Source organism: Phalaenopsis equestris, unplaced genomic scaffold (assembly GCF_001263595.1).
Source record: "Phalaenopsis equestris unplaced genomic scaffold, ASM126359v1 Scaffold000369, whole genome shotgun sequence".
Taxonomy (NCBI): Eukaryota; Viridiplantae; Streptophyta; class Magnoliopsida; order Asparagales; family Orchidaceae; genus Phalaenopsis; species Phalaenopsis equestris.
This window is the reverse complement of record NW_018164811.1, coordinates 144,329-165,465: the sequence shown is the minus strand read 5'-3', so window position 1 is coordinate 165,465 and position 21,137 is coordinate 144,329. Positions and strand designations below refer to the sequence as shown.

Genomic DNA, 21,137 nt, shown 5'->3' with positions numbered 1-21,137 from the left:
TAGGAGGGGTTTTTCATGTGAAGCAATGACCAGTAAACATTGCAACATTTTTTAACTATTCTACAAAAGCATTAATTTTTTCACAAAAACAACAAGAACAACAAGTCTTTATCCCACTAAGTGGGGTTGGCTACATGAATCCTTTTTTTCCATGGTGTCCTATTGCATTAATTTTTTCACAATCAGGTTAAATGTAACTTTCAATGATATAGATTCCAGAGGACCTGAGGCAACTGGCAAAAAACAAGGTCTAGTTTGGGTTTCCTGAAACAAAAAAAGAACTATGAAATTCAGCATCTACAAGGCAAAAGCCAAATTTAAAAGTACCAAAATGCTAATTGTTCCTGATACCAGATGAATTCCTTCCCTGACTCAACTGTTCCTTTCCCCATTGTTTGTTTCCCATGTGAAAAGAGGCCATTTTTGCTCCCCCATGGCATAGGAAAGTATATTTCTTTTCAGTGGAGCAATAAACTGACAACTGTGAAACGCAGCAGCCCGCAAGAAATTCAGTGGTCCAAAATCCATTGAGTAGGCCTTCTGGAAGCCATCGAGTACCGCCATCATAGTGAGATTTACAGCCTTCCTTTCCTTCTCATACTTCTTCAATAAAGAAAGCTGCAGCAAGAGGTGGAAAAAAAAAAGTCATTGCTTGATCTTAACAAAGAGAAATGACACTTATTGATACCCGAGGAAACACAAAACACAATGAAAACACAAAATATTATTTCTAAATTCCAAACAGATTACAAACATGACACTTGAAAAAGCAGGAAGTAACGACAAACAAACACAAACAACATAAATAATAAAAGAACTATGCAGGTGATAACGAGGATGGAGGCTGCTAGACGGTGAGTTTGCGGCTGATGGAAAATGGCTACGGTTGCTGAAAGAAGGCTGGAAGGTGGCTAGTGGCTATACGGGAGTGGCTGCAGTAGTTGGAGGGTGCAGGAACAGATGCGGAAAGCGCCAAACAGCAGCGAAGGAGTCGGCGGGGCTGGTGTTGGTGGTGGAAGCATTGAACAGTAGCAGGGAGGGTGTTGGCGCGGCCCACAGCAGCAAGATAGCAGCAGGAAACGTCGATCAGCAGCAAGGAATGAAGATGGCAGCAAGGTCAAGTGGTTTGCAGCTACTGAAAGTGGGGCAAGAGGGGGCTGCAAAAGAATAATCTCACGTTGGAGTCAAATCACAGCCGGAGCACCTTGTCATTGGGTACAGCACCCGAAGGGCAAGAATGCCTCTAAAACAGCACTCAGAAATCAACACTCATAAAACTCCTCCCTAACCCTATATAAAGAAAGGATTAGTAGATAAAATAGGTAAAGAGTAGGATTGGAAAGAGATATAATAGGCAAGACGAGGAATATAAAAGAAGTAGAGAAAGAAATAAATTATAATGGAAAATTATTTTGAAAGGAAAGGAAAGGAAAGGAAAGGGATTAAATAAGAAGGGGGCCGCGGTTACTGTAGCAGTCACAGTAACCAAGTGCATTTACTGTAGCTGCTACAATACCGTGGACGGTAAGCTCCCGCATCACTAATCATGCCACAAACAAAGAATGCCAAATTAGGCATAAGCTCTGAGAAAGCATCATGCACTGCAAAATAGTATGTCTCCAGAAAATACATAGAAAATAAAATATAGCATTCAATTCTTTCCAGTGAGAAGTTCTAGCTTGTAAAATTATAACAAAGGCTTGTTGAAAAGATTAGCAATTACAAATCTGACCAATAATGCATTAACTTACAACAAGCTGTATTGCCGCAAGCAAGGAAATAAAATCAACAGCTTGACACCAGTGCATGTTGTCTCCAATAATGGTTTTCAGCTACCAGTTGGTAAGTATTTTAATGATTCCAAACATAATTTATGTGCAGTTCTGTTAGACCAAATAAAGTGTTTCAAGCTACAAATCCTAATACAGATGCTACCCAACAACATACACAGAACAATCATTTGGCGAGAGTAAAAGTCAAGCATAGAGCAAATTTAACACTCAAATGATTATACCAAGTACAATTTGTGGTCCCATGTTGATTTTGTATTTGGACGCCAAACAGAACTTTGCAAAGTTACATCACTATTGACAGCGGATACATGACTCTCACATTGTACAGAATAACGACTTTCAGCTAATTCAATAATTTACAAAAACTATGGAGAAATTTATAGAAGATATACATGTTCTTTTTTTTTTTACTTTTCTAGAATCCTAGAAAATATGGTCCTTTTTACTTACTAAATTAGAATGGTGAATACCTCTCCTATGTCAGCCCCTACTTGGAGACCTTCATCAATTACTTTTGATAATGTAGCTGCATCGCCGAACCCTAAATTGACTCCTTGACCAGCTAAAGGATGCACAGCATGTGCTGCATCACCAATGAGGACCACCCTTTCGGAAGCATACTCACGAGCATGCATTAATGACAGAGGGAATGTCATTCTTTCTGACACTACATCAGTAACTTCTGGTGGCACCTGGAAAGGTTCTGCCATTGATGCTGTACCATGTCCAGAAATAGATGATATTCTGTGCACAAATTCATCGAGAAAACTTGATTGAGGGTGAGAGCCATAACCATAATCCAAGGCAAAATTCACTGACATCACGAAGGAATCCCTACTCATTGTTTTGTGAGTCAAAGATTCTTCCGGGCTCATTGTCCAAACAATATTACTAAACTTGTCACCAATAGGTAAGAGTGCAATGGGACCAGAAGGCAGAAATCTCTGCCAAGCACAGTGGTTTTCAACAGAGTGCTCAACTGTGCAAATGACTGCATTTTGCCGATAATTCCAACCAGTTGTATTCAATCCAGCCTTCTCCCTGACATGTGACTTGGCGCCATCAGCTCCAACCTGTAGAGATTAAACTAAGAACAAGTTACAAAGTTTCTAAGAAGAAATGCACGTGAAAGCAACTGAGAAGATAAAGAGATGCAATTCAAGGCCACCTCACATTTATTTGAGGGATATATCATTCATCTATAGGCTATTCAGTCAAGAGCTCATTATTTAATGAACAAGGATAGGTCATTTATGTCCTTTCAAATTGGAATATGCACTTACTACTAATTTGGCATAGATGTTTTTCGCATTACTAAGGCCCAGCTTTACAAAAGAACCATTGTGTATTGGTTCTACAGTATAACCAGAAGATGCAAATCCTGATGAATCACCCTTCAGTCGCATTTGCTCTTTTGATGTTGTAGTGGATGTAAACGGTGATGGAAACTTCATTGAGGTTATTCTAGCATTGTGTATTGACATCTGGAAGTCCAAATTCTGCTAATCAGAGTTCCCATGTAATAAGAAAAGTTAGGAAAAGAAACATCATATGGCTAAGATCTTAAATTAAGCAATGACAAACTGAGATAGATATTTCACAACGCCAACAAGGCTAATAACATATAAGCTGTAATTAACTGGTAATAACAAGCCAAAACATTTTTCTCTGGAAACTAGAATGCTAAATGTGAATCATTCATAGAAATTAACGGATAAAAAGGAAACCGATATTCTCTTTTGGTTAGAAAAAGGGAAGAAAGGTTATTAATGAAATCTTACAACTAGCAGAGCCATTTCTGATCCTCCAATGCAGAAGTGAAAGGCAGAAAATATTGATTAGGCCCTCCCTACATGCACCACTATTATCATCATCCTAATCACTCTCCTGTAAAATGCTATACCAAGTTTATTAGAAATGACGCCAAACTGCAGCAAGGTTTTCCTTCTATCTTTAAAGGGTCTCCTTTTTTTTTCTTTTACCAAACCATTTGAAAAAGTTTAGCATATTTTCTTGTATTTGTCAATTTTAGTTTATTTTCATTTCTTAGGAGACCGTAAAGCAATAATTAGCTTGCCTATATTTTGACCTGACAATCATATAGATTTTATTCAAGGATTCTTCGAAGAGCATAAGACAAGGCTGAATATGTCAAATCCTCCCCTGTTCAAAAACGTGAATTGTTGTGTAGTAGGTCAGCATATTTTACTTGTATTTGAATTGCAAATACTTTGACGACCAAAATACATTAATATGCAAATACATATATTTTTTTTATTCAAGCATAGATGACATTTTGGAGGCAATCACACTTCCATTCCGCTAGACAGGTTTAAAAAAAAATGGCATAAATATAGATATTATTTTAAAGATGATCAATAGTCCTTGCTCACCGCAGCTACTGCAAAACACCTATAAAACATTAGGTCAAACAAGAGAAATTCGGGAAGGAGGAGGCGGGTATATCCCTGTCGTGCGGCTCATAGAGAATGAAAGGAGAATGCAACTTGTAAAGGCTTGATCGAAAGATTGGGGAAGAAGAAGAGGTAACGGCAGCGAGCATGCGTGCAAGAGAGGGCTCGACCAGGCCCCCATATGTTCGGTTTGAAAGTTTTAGGACTGGGCAAAGATTAATAAGGTAATAAATGAAATTAAATTATTTAAATTTTTAGTTGTAATGAAATTTCATAAAAGTTTATATTGAATTGATTTCAATTTTGTTAATAATTTTTTAGAGTAAATTGACGAGAAGGTTGCTGACCCATTAATTCATTTGTTTACACATAAGCTACAGTAGTAATAGTAGCTTTAGTGGTGGAGTTGTAACAATGAGTGATCAAATAATTAAAATGTGTGAAAATTTAAGATATCTTGTTCTTTGTTCAAAGTGATGGTGATATAGATGAGAATGTTATTAGTAGAATTCAAATTGGTTGGTTTAAGTGGAGGAATGCACCAGGCCTATTGTGTAATAGAAAACTCCCGCTTAGACTGAAAGGAAAATTTTATAAGATGGTGATGAGACCTCCAATGCACTATGGCGTAGAATGTTGGCCTTTAAAAGGGAAGCATAAAACAAAGTTTAGTGTTGCTGAGATGAGTATGCTTAGGTGAATGAGTGGCCTCTGTGATAGGGCTGATGCAGCTCCAGTGGCGGACAAGATTAGAGTCAACTTAGAAGGTTTGGTCACATTATACGTCGATCATCTAATGATCTGGTTAGGAGAGTAGATATTTTAGATTCGACTTATGTTAAGAAAGATAAAGGTAGATTTAAAGACTTGGGCATATTATATAAGAAAAAGAATTAAATTTATTAGAATTAAATGAAAGTACGACACTTGATAGGACGCAACAAAGCCTTTTTCTCCATTGCGTCCTATTGTAGTATATTTATATATTAAATTTTTATATTGCATTTAAAAATATTAAATTATATTATTTTTAAAATGATTTTAGCTAGGATTGTAAATGAAAAATAAATATTTTGTGTTGGATATGTAAATACATTAGAATTAGATGGTATGCATGTAAATGGCAAAGAAAATTTGTTCTCTGTCGGTCTGCCCACACTTCCTCCCCCCATTAGCGGTCCCACTTGGCGCTTTCCTGCTCGCCAAAAAAATGTGTTGAAAATGTAAATACAAAAGCATTGTGTGGTATGTAATATAATGCCCGAAAAGAACTTCAGTTCCCACACTGTATCCCATGGCTCCTGCCTTCCCTCAAGATGCATGGTCTTGCCCTCCCTCTTTAATCACACATTGTAAATACTGAAAAAATACATAACATATCTTCTTTAAATTAAGTATCTCCATTTTTTAAGACAATTTCATGCGTAACTCTGGCCACACGGATGTAGAAAAGTTTTAAATAAAAATAAAAAATAAAATTTTAATTTTATTATTTGATTTATTAAATTTTAATAAATTTTTATTTCAAGCCGAACACAAGCTTGATTAGAATAAACACGTTTGAATCGAGTTAAACACAAACGGGTAATTCACTAGCCATTTTGAACATGAGTCGAACACGAACAAAAGAAAATTCGAACGAGCCCAACACGAATAAACCTTAAGCTCGCTTAAGCTCGGCTCATTTATACCCCCACAAGACACAATTTTAGATTGCTAAATTAATAATTATCAATTAATACAATTTGAAGAAAGTGCGATACATAAAGTGACCGATTTAAATACCTTCTATTTATTAGACAAACAATTAAGATAAAAATAAGAATATAACATCCAAAATTAAGATAAAGAGGCTAAAATGGAAAAGCACACAAAATGTATTATGTGATAAAAGAACATTATGAGTTATAAATAAATTTTATAAAATTGCAATTATAGTAGCCAATTTGTATTAATCTGAGAATTGCATTGATGCAAGGTGAGCGGGGAGCCGGCTGAACCGGCCAAGTGCTGGACCGACTGACCCTCTAAGGAGTTGGAATTACAGCCCCTTCCCCCTCTTCTTTCTTATTTCACTTCTTTCCATAAAGATTTCTCCTTCCTATTCTATTGCTTGCCACTTTCCTTTTCAAATTTTAATCCCTTCATATTCTTATTGCTAGGATCCATTAAATATATGTTGTGTTGCTTAGGTTTAACCAGTTTTAGATGATTCCATATTTCAGTTTGCTGCCTTTGAGGCGTTTCTCCATTCCGAGGGTTGTAACCGATAAGGAGGAGGTGCTCTGGCTGTAATTCATCTAAGGTGGTGACCGTCTTCAAAGGTCCGGGTGGTGCTTTGACTGTAGCTCAACTCCTTCGAGATATTTATCCTTGCAACTCCTCTCCACAGCCCTCCGACCCATCTTCTGGCAACCGCAAGACCATCTTTGCTCCCTTCCAGCAGGACGCACCACCCCCACCATCTTCCAACAGCCGCAAGACCATCCTTGCTCCCTTCCAGCAGGTCGCACCACACCCAACATCTGTCAGATTCCCTGCTCCCTTTCAATAGCCTGCCTCCCCTTCAACACCACTTTGGGTTGATGCCAGACTTCTCTAATCACTCCAGTGCCGCCGACACCTGCTGTCTGACACCCTGCAAATATCTTGACACCATTACGGTTTCCTCCAGCATTACCGCGCCCCCTTCCTTTCCAGCTCGACTTGCCGCCCTACTCTTGAGAGAGTCATTTATGTGTTTTATATTTTTTATTTCTTATTTCGTGTTGTTTTTATGCTTGTTTGGGGTGTCTTCCTTGTCATTTGATAATTTGCATGTTAGTATTACTTTTATGTTGAGAGCCATCTTTATAACTTTTAAATTCAGCAATAAAATACTGTCTTTTGGTCATGATTTGAGTTAACTCTGGTATTATTTGGTATCAGAGCTAGCTAAGCCCTAGTCCTATCATAAGATTCCATAGCATCTGCCCTACCCAACCCATAAAAAAAAAGAATCTTTTTTTTTCCTTCTTTTCTTTCTCTCCTTTTCTTTCTTCTTTACTCACTTCTCTTTCTTTGCTTTCCTACCTTCAAAACCCCTTCCAAACCAAACCGTAACCATGCCGCTACGGCCATACGCACCAAACACGACCAGAGACAAGATACAATGGGAGAACAGTCGCCTCCAAGAAAGACTGGTAGAATTGAACGACGGGACCGAGGGGAGATTACCCTTGACCACAATCGAGAGAGTCGAAGGGGAGACAAAGACGAAGATCAAAAACCGTCCCACAGGGAAGACATAAGCGATTAGGAATACCAACCACGAGATTCAATATAAGAGGAGAAAGAGGGAGGAGCCTACATATGAAGGCCACAAGGATTTCTGCATCAAAGTGAATCTGCCAAAATTTGATAGAGGCATGAATCTAGATGATTTTGTGGACTAGATACAATCAGTGGCGTGAATATTTGAATATATGGATGTGACAGAGGATAAGTGTGTAAATTTGGCAGCCATCAAGTTGAAAAAAAAGAGCTTTCCTGTAGTGGGAGAACTTACAGAGACAAGAATAGAGAAAGCGGCGATAAAATTATGAAGTAGGAGAAGATGAAGAAAGTTGTATAGAAGAAATATCTTCCACTTCATTACCGCTAGGACATATTTCTGAAACCCCACAATCTACAACAACAAGACCTTTCAGTGGAGGATTTCACAACCCACTTCGACCACTTATAGATGAAATGCGAATTAAACGAGCCGAAGGATTCACAACCCACTGATTTGGGCACATTGCCTCTAGTTGGCCGACAAGCCAAGTCGTGTCTTTTACTAAGCAAGGCGTCGTAGAGGAAGTTAGCGACGAGGAGAAAGTTGAGGAACACGAAAAGGTGTACCATTTGCCACACTTATGGTTCACCAGGAACTACATGCTTAGAATACAAAGGATCCGCAGTGGCTTCGCCACAACATAATCTACACCCGCTGTACGGTGAACAAAAAGGTATGTAGTCTCGTCATCGATGGGGAGAACAGTAAGAATGTCGCATCTACGTAGATGGTCAAGATATTGGGTCTCAAGGCTCAGAGACAGTCTCAACCATATTCTCTAATGTCGTAGAAAAAAAGCAAAGTCAAGATTGACTGAAGGTGCCTAGTGGAGTTTTCGATCGAGAACCAGCTATAGAATCAAGTATGGTGCAACATTATCCCCATGGATGCCTGACAAATTTTGTTGGGGAGACCGTGGCAGTTTGACAAGAGGACTCAACAAGATGAATTCAGAAACGCATATTCCTTCACCAAGGATGTGAAATGCATCATCATACTTCCTTCAGTAGAGCCCGAGATTACAAAAGTTCTTACCAGCAGAGTAGCAACGGTGGAACTACTTTTGGTGACGACAGGGGATGCTGGGATGAGACACTAGCACCAAACACGGGAGGCAGGCACGACAGAGAGCACTTCAAGCCAGGATATCACGGTCGACATCTTACCACCATGACCACCACCGTGCGGAGAGTCAAGCCACCCTCACTTCAATTCAGGTTGACTTGGTCGTGGATTACTTCTGGAATATTCAACAACCTGGGCGAGACATGCAGATTCAATTCAAAATGGTGAGACCTAGATAAGCAGAGCGATATGGAGGTATGCTCGTAGATTGAGGGAATTTCTTTGGTGCTTTGGGAGACAGTGCATCTGACAGTGGTATCTAGACACAGTTAGGACCGCAGACGAAGAAACAAAAGCTTCAACGCATGAAGTCAAAATTCTCTCAACCCCGAGAGACTGACATGGGGCGTGCAGGTAGCCGGCTGAGTTGACCATGCGCTAGACTGACCAACCCTCAAAGGGGCGGAAATTGCCACCCCTTCCCCTGCTCCTTTACTATTCCACTTCTTTCCATAAGGAATTCTCCTTCCTCTTTCATTGCCTGCCAACTTCCAATTATATTCCTTTCCAAATTTCAATTCCTTCTCATTCTTATTGTTGGGATCCATTATATTCTTATTGTTGTGATCCATTATATAAATATAAATATATATATATATATATATATTGTATTTGCCTAGGGTTAACCGATTTTTGATGATTCAAGATTTAATTTTGCTGTCTTTGAGGCATTCCTCCCTTCCCAGGGTTGTATCCGACGACAAAAAGGTACCTAGCTGCAACTTGTCAAAAGTGATGAACATCTCAAAAAGTCCGAATGGTGCACCGATTATAGCTCGATCTCGCCGAGATATTTACCTTTGCAACTCCTCTATGCAGTCCTCTGGCCCACCTTCCAACAGCCGCAAGACCTTGTCTGCACCCTCCCAGCAGTCCACACCACCCCTAAGGGTGTCAATTTGGATCAGCAGGTCGGGTTCGGGTCCGACCCGAATAGAGTCAACCCGAACCTGACTTGAATAATAAACGGGCCGAAAACTAAGATCCAAATATGACAAAAACCCGAGCTTGACCCCCTAACCCGAATCCGACCCAAACTTGTGTTTTTATGGTAATGTTTGGGTTTTTGGGTTCAACATGAACCCGACCCGAATAATAAACGGGTCAAATTCTCTGGACCCGAACTCGACTCGAAAAATATTTCAGTTAACTCTAAACCGGATTTTTTGAGTTGTGTTGACGTGTCGAGTCAATTTCTGAAACTCCTAACCACCCCCATCTTCCAACAGTCAAAAGATCTTCCTTACTCCCTTCCATCAAGTCGCACCACCACCAGCATCTTCTAGCAGTAGCAACACCTTCCCTGCTCCCTTCCAGCAAGCCGCACCACACCTAGCATCTCCCAGTTTGTCGCCAAACTTGTTCCCTTCCAGCAGGTCGCTCCCCTCCACCAACACTCCAGGTTGTCACCATACTTCTATGACCAATCTAGCGCTGCCGACACTTGTTGTCGGGCTCCCTGCTAGCAGCTAGACACCATACCATTTTCCTCAGGCACTACCGTGTCCCCTTCTTTTTCGACCGGACCTGTCGACCTCTTGAGAGAGCCATTTATGTGTTTGCTACCATTTTATTTCTTATTTCGTGTTGTTTTTATACTTGCTTGGGGATTTGTCCTTGTTATTTGATAGTTTGCATGTTGGCATTACTTTTATATTGGAGTAATCATTGTAAGGAAGTAAAAACAACTAAGAATTCAGTTTTCTTTAGTGTTACTTGAATCTTAATTTTCTTGGTCCGAGTGAACTCTGGTATCATTTGGTATTTGAACTAGCCCAACCTTGATCATATCCTAGAGTTCCCTAGCATCGACCCTACCCAAGTCACCAAAAGCTTTCTTTTTTCTTTTTTCTCCTTTTCTTTCTTCTTTACTCTCTTTTCTTTCTTTGCTTTACTACCTTCAAAACCCTTTCCAAATCAAACTGTAATCATGCTGTAATGGAGATACGAACAAGACCCGACCCGAGACGAGATACAACTGAAGATTTGTCGCTTACTGGCAAACAATGGGACCCAATGGGAGATTACCCTCAACTGTGATCGAGAATCAAAGTGGAGACGAGGATGAAGATCATAATTCATTCCATGGGGAAGATATGTACGGTGAGGAACACCAACTACGCAGCTTCAAAATTCAATATCGAAGGAGACCGAGGGAGCAACCCACATATTGAGGTCACAAGGATTTCAACATCAAAGTAGATCTGCCAGAGTTTGATGAAGGCATGAATTATGATGATTTTGTCAATTGGACACAATTAATGGAGAGAATCTTCGAATATAAGGATGTGCAAAATGATAAGCGGGTAATGTTGATCGTCATCAAGTTAAAAAGGAATGCCTCCTTATAGTGGAAAAATTTACAGAGATGGAGAAAAAAAAAGACAATGATGAAAACCAAGTGGGAGAAGATGAAGAAAGCCGTGCAGAAGAAATATCTTCCACTCATTACCGTCGGGACATGTTTCTGAAACTCCACAATCTACAACAATGAGACCTTTCAGTGGAGTTCACAATTAAATTCGACCACTCATATAGATGAAATGCGATTTGATACTGTTAGCAATATGGTGTAGTCGCAGCCTTATCGGTGACTTGCGGATGTCGAGACCTTAGCACTTAAAGTGAAAAGACAGCAAAAAAAAAGGCAGGCAGCCACCACCAACCAGACAGCCAGCCACAGTTGACAAAACCAACAAGAGCACACCTCAGGGAGTTGACAAATCTGGTTTAGCTAAGAAGAGAGCCAACCTCAATGAGAAAAAGCTTAATAAGAGTAGCATGCCTGTTACAGTCCCCACTTGAAAATACTTTAGATGTAACGGATCTGGGCACATTGCCTCCAGCTGCCCAACGAGCTTAATCGTGTCTTTTACCAAGCAAGGCGCCGTAGAGGAAGTTAGCGACGTGGAGAAATCAGAAGAATAGGGTGATATGCACCATCTACCACCGAATGAAGGAGAGGCACATGTACAAGTTCAATGAATCCTATAGGCTGAGAATACGAGGGGTCTGCAGCGACTTCATCACAACATATTCCACACCCGCTGCATGTTGAACGAAAAGGTATGCAGCCTCATCATGACTCAGAAACACTCTCATCCATATTCTTTAACATGGATGAAGAAGAACATAGTCAGCATTGACCGAAGGTGTCTAATGAAGTTTTTAATTAGAAACCAGCTACAAGATCATGTGTGGTGTGACATGATCCCCATGGATGTTTGTCGGCTTTTGTTAGAGAGACTGTGACAATTTGGTTGAAGGACTCAGCATGAAGGATTTAGAAACATATTTTTTCACCAAGAATGGGAAGCGCGTCATCCTAATTCCTTTGGCAGAGCCCAAAATCACAGGAGCCCTTATTAGCAAAGCAACATCAGTGGGAACAATTTTAGTGACAATATGGGACGGCAGGATGGAGACACTAGCGCCATACACGGGGCAGGCACAACAGAGAGCACTTCAGAATATCATGATTGAATCTTACTACCGTGGCCACCAACATGCGAAGAGAGTTAAGCTACCCTTACTTCAAGTCGGGTTGAGTTGGTCGTGGATTACTCCTGGAGTATTCAACGACATGGGCGAGACACATAGACTCAGTTCACTTTGGTGGGGAGACCCCAGGAGAACGAATCGATATAAAGATATGCTCACAAGTGGAGGAATCTTTTTCAGTGCTTTGGGATACAGTGCAGCGGATAGTGGAATGCTGTCAGAACCACATATAAAGGAGCAAAAGTTTTGACACATGAAGTGAAAGCTCCCCCAACCCCAGAAAACTGATGTGGGGCGTGCAGGGAGCCAATTGAACTGGCCATGCATTGACATAGCCAAGTGTTGGACCGGTCGACCCTCTGAGAGGCGAGAATTACCGCCCATTCCCCCTCTCCTATCTTATTCCACTTCTTTCCATAGGGTTCTCCTTCCTATTCCATTGCTTATTCCATCTTCGAATTCTAGTCATTTCCAAATTCCAATCCCTTCCTATTCTTATTGCTAAGATCCATTATATATATGTTATGTTTTCCTAGGTTTAACCAATTTTTAATGATTCCAGATTTCAGTTTACTGCATTTGAGGCGTTCTTCCCTTCTGAGGGTTGTATCTGAGGGTGAAGAGGTGCTCTGACTATAACTTGTCCAAGTTGGTGACCATCTCCAAGAGCCTGGGTGGTGCTCCAGCTATAGTTCGACCCTGCTAAAATATTTATCCATACAACTCCCCTTTGCAACGCTCTAGCTCATATCATAGTAGCCAGAAGACTTTCCCTATTCCCACCCAGTAGGCCGTACCACCCCCCCCCCAACAAACATCTTCCTGCAGCTGCAAAACCTTCCCTAATCCCTTCCAACCGGTCGCACCACACCCAACATCTCCCAAGTTGCCGCTGGACTTCCTTGCTCCCTTCCAACAGGCTGCCTCCCCTTCAACACCACTCTGGCTTCCTCCAACACTACCGCGCCCCTTTCCTTCCCAAACGGACCTGCAGCCATCCTCTTGGGAGAGTTTATGTGGTTTAGTTCTTATTTCGTGTTGCTTTTATTCTAATTTGGGGATTCATCCTTGTCATTTAATAGTTTGCAAGTTGGTATTATTTTTATGTTGAGAGTCATAGTTGTAACTTTTAAATTCAACAATAAAATATTTCATCGTTCGGTCATATTTGAGTTAACTCCGGTATCATGTATATTAAAAAATTGAGTTTAACACATCAAACAACACTCAACATGAACAAATGTAAAACGAGGGTTCATAAAGCTGACCTTAAAAAGTTGGGAGCTAATGATGATTGCATTCAATCTAACACCTGTGAAGTCTAAATTTATATGTTATTGATCCTTACCCAAGAGCATTTATTTGGCACCATGTATGAAAATAATTTATAAGCATGAAACATAGTGGTATCAATCACAAAAAATTAATTGAAAAACAATAACAAGGTACTAACCTTAAGCACAAACTGAATCCTATCAGTTGAGTAGTTCGTCAACATCATCTAGATTTGCTATCTTAACATTTGAGTAGTCCAGTGGATATTAAACCATGTTCAGGATTTAACAGTGGCAACAATTATATTAAAAATGTTTATTCTTATTCAGTAAGATATATTTAGATCAAAGTAAATGCACACGTTAACAATCAATCACACATGATTCAGATAAAATAGTACCAGTAAGCAAAAAAAAAACAAAAAAAAAAAAAAAAAAAAACATCATGCATAAGTCAACAATCAATCACACAGGATAAGATAAAAATAGTACCTGTAAACATGACAAAAGAGCATCACACAGCACCATGTTCTCCACTACACAACTAAACAAGGATATTATTAACTGATAGTTTCAAAAATATAATACAGTAACTTGCATTAATTGCATAACATACCCAAGGTACTCATTGCCAACATCTCTTGCATGATACCTTGTGTAGCCCAAACCAGAGTAATCCCACACCTATCGTTATGGTAACATAAGAAAACAGCCGTATTCTTAGACTATCATATTTACGAAAAAGAAAAACAAATAAATAGTGGTTTCTGTATGAAAACCGCATATGTACTTTTAAGAATGAAAGTAATTAAAAAGGTACCATTGAAAGGAAACTAACAGCAAGCAATAGATGCAGATTAATAGAGAAAATATATTGGTTTCATTAATAAATGATATGAATGATAGAAATAATCATAATTATGAAGTTAAGTATACGCTGAGAATGGATAAATTTAAAATTCAAAAAAAAAAAAAAAGAAGTAAATAATAAACTTTCACCTCCACCTGTCAATTAGATGAAATCTCCCTAGCATCTTGGGGCCAAACACATTACATAAGAATTCTGTTGAAAAAAAAGAGAAGTTCTAAAACTAATATCAATGCTATTACATAAAAGCCACTAGGAATTTCACAAAGAAAAGATCAAAGCCATTACATATCTAGCTTTAATCTTGATCACACTGCTTGCATTCTTTGAATAAAAGAAAGAAATTGAAAATATCTCACTTTAAATGCTAATGACAAGCAAAAACCATGAGCATTCAATTGAATTTTTTACCACAAAATTTGGGACAATAGATGATTAAGTAGGTAATAAGATAAGCAGGTCAGGTAATTCAAGGATGTAAACATAACAGATTCATATTCAGAGGAAGAAAAGAAAAGCAACACAGCAGGGTGAGAAGAGGATATGAGCAACAACAGTTTTTAGCATGATTGAGAAGCCCTACATCAACGTCTCCACTCTCTAATTATAGTTATGCGGATTAATTATTAAAGTTAGCAGAATGTATTATTCAAAATTATGGAACTCAATATTTATTAACCTAATTAACACCAAAAGTTAAATACTGGATTAAATAAATTTTCAGGATTACATGCAGTTGAAGGACGTCCATGGCATCAAAAAGACTTATTTGAACAATAGTTTTCTTGTTAATTGAAATGTCAAACACGACTGAGCCTGCCTCTTTCATGATAGATTTGACTAGGATAATTGTTTGCAGCAATAACTTCATATGTTGTGCTATTGGATGTTGCTTGTAATGTATTTCTTAATAATTTTTAATGTTGCAGATTTAACAAACATCCTATACTCCCCCCACCTTGAAATATTAATTAATTAAACGTTTATTAATTATTCATAACATCACCAACCTCCACCGTCCTTGGGAAGCACTTTCAAGGTGTTTGTTGTGTTGTTTTAATATTTTGGTGATGTTATTTCAGTTTATATTATGAATAATTAATAAACTTTAATAACTATTTGTGTTATGAACGTTATTAACTTTAATAACTATTTGCGTGATAAACTTTAATAATAGGGTTTCTTGTATGATTGCATGGATCGAGATGACTAGCAGGGGTGGCGACAGCAAGGAGGGAGTGTTGCACGTTTGGCTGAAGAACAACGGGTTGCGGGGCTGGACAACAGGCTTGGAGAGGCAGGACAGCAGGTTGATCGGTTGGAAAGTGGGTTGGAGGCGGTTGGGGAAGGATCAAAGTGGCAAGCGGCAAAGGGGGAAGGCAAAGAAAGGTTTAGGGAAGATAAAAGAGAGATACAATACCATCTTGGAGTAGGATACAACTGGAATACCATCACCTCCTTGGATACAACCCTAGAACAGGGAAAATGATTCCACACAAGAAATCTGAAGGTAAACACAACAAGCATTGAAAACCCTAGGGCAGCAACCATACATATAAATAGAAGACCTCCCATTGGGCGGCAACCAGGAAAGGCAAGAGGGAGCTTTGGGCGCAATCCCAATATGGCAAGACATAGGTGGAGCAGGGTGTTGGGGTGGGATCCGGCTTTAATGTGCGGTGCGAGTCCAATCGGGCCTGTCTAGACCGCTTCAACCGCCCCTTGTCTGGGCTAGTTCACCCGCAGAGGCAAGACTTGCCGTAGGTAGGGAGGAAGCCCCGCGTAAGTCGTGGGTACGGAGGAAGCTCCATGTCATGGAGTCACTGAAGGTCCCCCCTCAATCACAGAATCTTGGCCACTGAAAATCTTGAATAGCTGTTCTAGAGAGTTTCTCATATCTCTTTTGAAGATTTAACATGGATTACTTGAGTCATGAACTCTTTCAAGATAGTTAACTTAGTCTGTCTAATCAACAATGGATTCTTAACAAACTATTTTTCACACCTATGCTTCAAAATGACAACCCCTTGTATTTCTTTATCTTCAAAATCCCTTAAGAAGATTTTTACAGATAGCCTAATGGGCACAACTTGACTAAAGAAATCAAATACCAAATGAAATGAACTCGGGAAAAACAAAAGAAAGTACCACAGCTTCTGGAAAATTTCAATCTGACAAGCTGGTAATCCTGTCAACCTCTTTCCTAACACTTACTTAAATATGGAAGAATCATATCCAAAAGAGAAAGATGGACTGCAGCGGGAGCAAAAAGAAGAAAACAAACATTTTTAACATGGTTCAAGCATCAACGTCCCCACTCTCTGTTTATAGTTGTAAGCGGTGATCTAATATTGAATGTTAACTAAGGGACTACTTGCAATCATGGGCCTATTTTGCAAAGGAAAAGAAGTCAAGAATGGCGGGAGAGAGACAAGCAATTTAGATAAGAAGAATATTCACTTCGTAGGGTAATTATAATTTAAACTCAAAACTCATTTGATAATTAGCCATATTTTAAATAACTTGAAATCAAAAGAGAGATGATCCAATCCAGAGATGAACATTTCACAATAATTGTGAATCTACTTAAGATCAACTTTAGAGTAATTACCCTCTACCAGAACACAAACCACGTTTGCTTAACCGCGTCATTAATATGATGCTTTTTGTGAAAATAAGCGTAAAATCATTTTCGAGCTTAAGATCACCTTCTTTTTAGCTTATGTGCTATAGCTCTTGTTCTCTTTCATTGTTTGTACCCTAGCTCTTATTCTTGAGCCACAATTTGTGCATGAAGCTAAGAAGAAGCTGATCGAAAGCATATTTTTTTCGTAAAAGGGAGATACCCTCTATTTTCTTCAATTTTTGTGGGCATATTCATTATTTTTTTCGTTTTCAATCAGATTCAACCTTCTTTTATTGGTTTTTCTATACATTTATTTGATTTTGAAGGGATTTAAACCTTGCTAAAGTTGTTTCTATGTTGGTTCGTTCTATTGTCGTATCTGTGAAATATGCTTTTGGCTGGTGTCCTATATGATTCTCTGTGGGTTTCATTTTGCTCTGGAAATATGATCTATATTGCTAGGGGCTCTATTTGTTTTTGAGCCACCTATACGATTCAAAGATTTTCATGGAATCGTTGGTGGCTTGTGGTATAAGAGCTGAAAATTACAATTTTGCAGGTAAAGATTGTTGGTTTTTTTCAGTTATTTGATAGATGTTGTTGCTTGTTAGGGCTTGTGGTATCAGCTGTCGTCCTACTATATTGACAGTTATATGCCTAGGCTTCTTTGTATGTGGGCTTTGCTTGAATTATGTAAAGGGAGATGAAATCTTGTTATTTCCTATTACGGCAAGCAATTACGATCATTGTCTTCTCCTTCTTGAACTTGATTAATGTTGTTGTTTTTCTGTTAGATGGTTCAACCAAACGAGCAATTATTATTAGTAGCCTTATCATTGTCTTCACCTTTTAATTAGTATTATTATCTATCACTAAATTTCTTATTATGGTTTTAATAATAGAGGTCTAAATGGGTAAGACAAGACCATGGGGATCTTTTGACTTGTGCGAAAGAGATGTAAAATTGATTATTTTTATCTTTCTCAAAGAAGTTGAATTGGAAAATAGAACAACAACATATTTTAACAAAGAATGCTGATAGAACATAATTAAAATTTTAAGAAAATGAACTAGAAGAGATCACAATAGAATGCGATTAAAGAAAAAATGGGATCACTAAAAATGATTGAAAATTATAAAAAGATTTAAAGCCATGAGCTACAGGTCTTGGTTGTGATCATATAAAGCGAACTATAGATTTATCGGAAGAATGGTGGAAGGAGAGATTCGAGGTGAATGTCAATTTTTAGTTCTACTACTACACACAATAGTCTTACACCATTTGTAATATGATAATATTTAATGTCAATAACTTTTAGGTCATCTCTAATGCCGAAAAAAAATAAATTTAGTGGCATTGACCCAAAACTAGAAGAGAAGTTAGATCAAATGTTTAGCGGCGTTGTGTTCATTGGTGGTCATGCATGGTCCCCGAGCCAAAGAGAAAACATTGATATAGCCGATCATTTAGATTATAAGCACAAAAAAGACTCAAGTGAAGGGTCGATTCGTAACTTCATCGAACATGTGGGATTCAGTCATTCTGAGCGATAACCTTCTTTAAGGCCTAGAAGTAAGAAAATGAAAAATAATGGTGTTACTTATTTAAGAAATTAGATTTCACAACTAGTAATTGTATGTTATAATGTTTCATCTGGGCCAAACACATCACTTGCACCACTATTTATGCTTGAATTTATTAAAGTACTGGAGGAAACTTAAAAAATTCACGAGAGCACATTATTGTACCTATTTTCCATGAAGTTGTTAGAAAGTCGCACAACTAGAGTTTTTTATGTCAATGACGTCGCAGCATAGGGTTAATTAAATATGTTGACAATTGTGATCGATGAGTGTATTGCTTTACATACATGTCATTTTGCTGTACCCCATTGATGTAATGCCAAACAAGGCACTTTTTCATATTTTTTATATGAGACATATTAATGTCGTGGACATTTTCATTTTTTTTGTTCTTATTACATAAGGATATTGTTGTTTCATGGTTTCTTTTAGATCAACTATGAAAAATTGTAATAGACAGCGTAATAAAAAAATAACTGCAATTGATGTGTTCTTAACATCATATAACGGTGTCAAAAGGATATAAGAGTTAAATTCTAGTTACCCAACGAGATTTCACAACATATTTCATATGAAACAAGAATTTTTTTTATTTATTGGACCTACATGTCCTCATGTGTAACACCCAAAATTTGAGAAGCCAAGTAAAATTTTAATGAATTTAAAACGTAACCCAAATTTCACATCTTCCGAAATTTAATTGAAGCAATTTTATAAAATTTTATACGTAAAATAGATCAATTTGATATACAGAACCATGCTCGAATTTTTAACTAATGAGAAAATATAAAATTAAGAATTTATAAGTTTGATTAAACTTAAATAACCCTTATTATTCTCGCTAATCCCTTCAATGTTCACAGTTGACTCTCCCGCACTTATACGTGCTAGATTTATTCGATCGAATGGCTATGAATTCCTTGAGGTCGTGTTAAATGCTACAATCCCTTCGTTTCCCCTCTCCCGATTCCTCCTTACCGCGAGAAGTCACAATCCTACACTATAACAAGCACGATCTGCGCGCACAATAGAGAGCCATAGGTTGCAATTTTGGGCTTCAGGGTGAAATCCGTAAGAAGGAAACTCATTTTTGTGATTTTCCAGACATTCCTTTCCTTACTCTTGTGTTTTGATGTACGCTACAAATCGATGCATATTTTCGTTTCCGATTATTGTAGTAGAGGTGATCTTGTGTTGGAGAATGTAAAATTGGTTTGTGAACTTCTGTAAGGGCGATTAGTGGGAAATCAATGAAAAAAAGGGAGGATTAATGGAATAGGAGGAAGATGAAAGAAGAATAAGAAGTCTCAGAGAATGGTTGGTTATGCCAAGAAGCTCATTTAAGAATTCGTAAATGAATTATGAATATAGATAAACCTCAAACTGAGCAAAGATTTTATGAAATCCTAAGATGTTTACGAATCTCAGGTTGTCAACATTAGGCAGTGAGCTCAAGAAGAGCTTTAGTAAACTCGTTATAGGCCTATTCCGTCAATTCAAATGAAAAAATTTTATGTTAATGCAAGAATGATAAATCACTGTAGGTTTTTATGTAATTATGTGACACAATTACATTTAAAAATTACGTGTAACAATGAACTAGATGAAAAGCTTGAACTCGGCTCGATTAATACTCATCAGGTTTGTTTAAATTAGTAAATAAACAAGTTTGAAAATTTTTTAAGAAATCAGAGCTTAAATGAACCAAATATGAGCATTGTCAAACTCGTTTGTTGTTCAACATGTAACTTGTTAAATGTTATATACTTATATGATATATTATTTAAATAAAAACTAATTAATTAGAACTTAATTAACAATATATTTAATAGTAACACAAAATAATTTAATATCAATATACATATAGATTTAAAAATTTGTTTTTATTTTTTTTAATTTCAATGAATTAGATTGTTTGTATTTATTTATGTTATTTAATTGCAAAAAAAACTTATAACTTATATATTATTTTGTTTGCTTGACATTAACTAGTTAGATGCTAATATGAAATATATTAAATTACTTATTTAAATTTGTAAGATTATTTGTTAATTCCTTTATATAAAAAATCAAATACTCGTTTAGATTTTTAACTTGTTGACTAATTTTATATGAAAATTTATATACAAACCAAATTTTTTATTTAAATAAAAAAGTACTCATTTGAATTTTTTATTTTTTTAATTAAAAAAAACAAACTGAGTACAAAGCAAATATTAACACTAAAATTCTTAAACAAGTCAAGTATAACATATTTCTAAAGCTTGTCTCAAGCTCAAACTGAACTTGAATAACATATGATTCAACCAAACTAATTCTAAACCACGGCATACACACTCGACTTAGCTAGATTATACCCCTAATAGCAAAAAGGCATAAATAGGTAATGAATAATTTGAAAGTCTTTTAATATAATGATTGCATATAAATTCCAATGAAACGCGTCGAACTCCACCTTCAAGCCTTCATTTGAATGTTAGTCTCGACCCAAGTGATCAAGCTAACACAAAGTTAACAAGCTTATTAAATCAAGCTTAGTTTTGGACCATCCTAAAATCAATAATACAACCTCAAGCTACTCAAGCCTCCCCATAATGCAAAACAGTAAAGCCCAAAATTGGTTAATAAGCTAATAA

General features: G+C 37.5%; 1 protein-coding gene across 7 annotated transcripts in view; it reads right to left on the bottom strand.

The window, feature by feature from the left end:
- Positions 1-21,137, bottom strand: part of LOC110026365 (ubiquinone biosynthesis monooxygenase COQ6, mitochondrial) — a 66,615-nt gene continuing 45,478 nt past the window's right edge. For 3 of the 7 annotated variants that reach the window (XM_020727269.1, XM_020727274.1, XM_020727276.1), the window contains 5 exons: positions 14,040-14,107; positions 13,916-13,967; positions 3,077-3,295; positions 2,264-2,866; positions 1-618 (listed from right to left, as the gene is read on the bottom strand). In XM_020727269.1, coding sequence (XP_020582928.1) covers positions 373-618; positions 2,264-2,866; positions 3,077-3,295; positions 13,916-13,967; positions 14,040-14,107 — 1,188 coding nt within the window. In that variant the 3' untranslated portion in view covers positions 1-372. Of the gene's footprint in view, positions 619-2,243; positions 2,867-3,076; positions 3,296-13,915; positions 13,968-14,039; positions 14,108-21,137 lie in introns of all 7 variants that reach the window. The other 4 variants (XM_020727270.1, XM_020727271.1, XM_020727273.1 and 1 more) reach the window with 4 other exon arrangements.